Source organism: Ceratocystis lukuohia, assembly GCF_044167205.1.
Source record: "Ceratocystis lukuohia strain C4212 chromosome Unknown Supercontig6_pilon, whole genome shotgun sequence".
In the NCBI taxonomy this organism is placed as follows: domain Eukaryota; kingdom Fungi; phylum Ascomycota; class Sordariomycetes; order Microascales; family Ceratocystidaceae; genus Ceratocystis; species Ceratocystis lukuohia.
Window position 1 is genome coordinate 2,772,365 of NW_027263525.1, and position 936 is coordinate 2,773,300.

At 45.1% G+C, this 936-nt stretch overlaps 1 protein-coding gene across 1 annotated transcript; it reads left to right on the plus strand.

Annotated features, from left to right (window-relative positions):
• On the plus strand, window positions 1-260 carry HOO65_060643 (uncharacterized protein; the record flags this gene model as incomplete). The annotated part of the gene is made up of 2 exons (XM_071004103.1): window positions 1-159; window positions 207-260. 2 exons carry the CDS (start codon window positions 1-3, stop codon window positions 258-260), a joined length of 213 nt encoding a protein of 70 aa, XP_070857993.1.
• Between the last annotated feature and the right edge of the window lie 676 nt (window positions 261-936).

Sequence of the window (936 nt, forward strand, 5' to 3'; positions counted from 1 at the left end):
ATGCAGTTCTGGACAGCAAGCGTACTTCTCGCTTTCGCAGCGAATGCCGTCATGGCAGCTCCGTCGCCCGCAGTAGACTCGGACGACATGGACATGGGCGAGAATGGCTACTATAACTGCAACTGGTATTATGGCACTGATGTGTGCATGTGTACCAACGTGAGAGGCAATCGTGTCGTGGTTGACAAGGAATATTGCTCCTCTAGGAGCGACTAATCGTCGAAGAACTAGAATTCAAGAACAACCGCGATGCTCCCTGATTGAAGCTATCTGCCAATTGAGATGGCCAGACAGCTGCTATCAGCTCGACATTTGTTGTTTTCGACCAACATCTCGCATCAGGGGAATGCTGCGTTTCAGCTAATTCCCCCTCCAACCTAAACATAGCCCCCATCTACCTGGCAATGCCTTTAGCTTGTTCTAACTTGAATTATCCTGGAAATCCTACCAAAATGAGTACCCTTTAGTTACTTCAAACATAATAAATACAAAAAGAATCATCACATGCATCAAAGGCTCGTCACTAAATGTCAATTCTATTCAGAAAAAACTAGCTAAAGTGCATGATAAGCATGTGTCAGAACATGACTAAGCAGGAGTGCAGGAAATGGCACGTGACTGTAAGCCCAAGTATGTATATTCCATTTGACGAAGGAGAGAGCGAAAAATGAATGCAAGCAACTCTACAAGAGCGTACGTAGTTTACACTTTGTTCTCCTGAGTTTAGCTCTTCATTTCATCCATTGATCCTTCAACCATTAAATATGACATCCCCGAATACTAAGGCGAAAACGCTTCTTGCTTCTTGAGCCCTTCAAATAACCCATAACTAAGCCTTCGAAGCGCTGCAACCCTGGGCTACGTCGCGGCAAAAGGGCATTTAATCGCGTCGCCTATCCCGCCTTGAGGAATAACATCATTATTCGGTTTATTCCC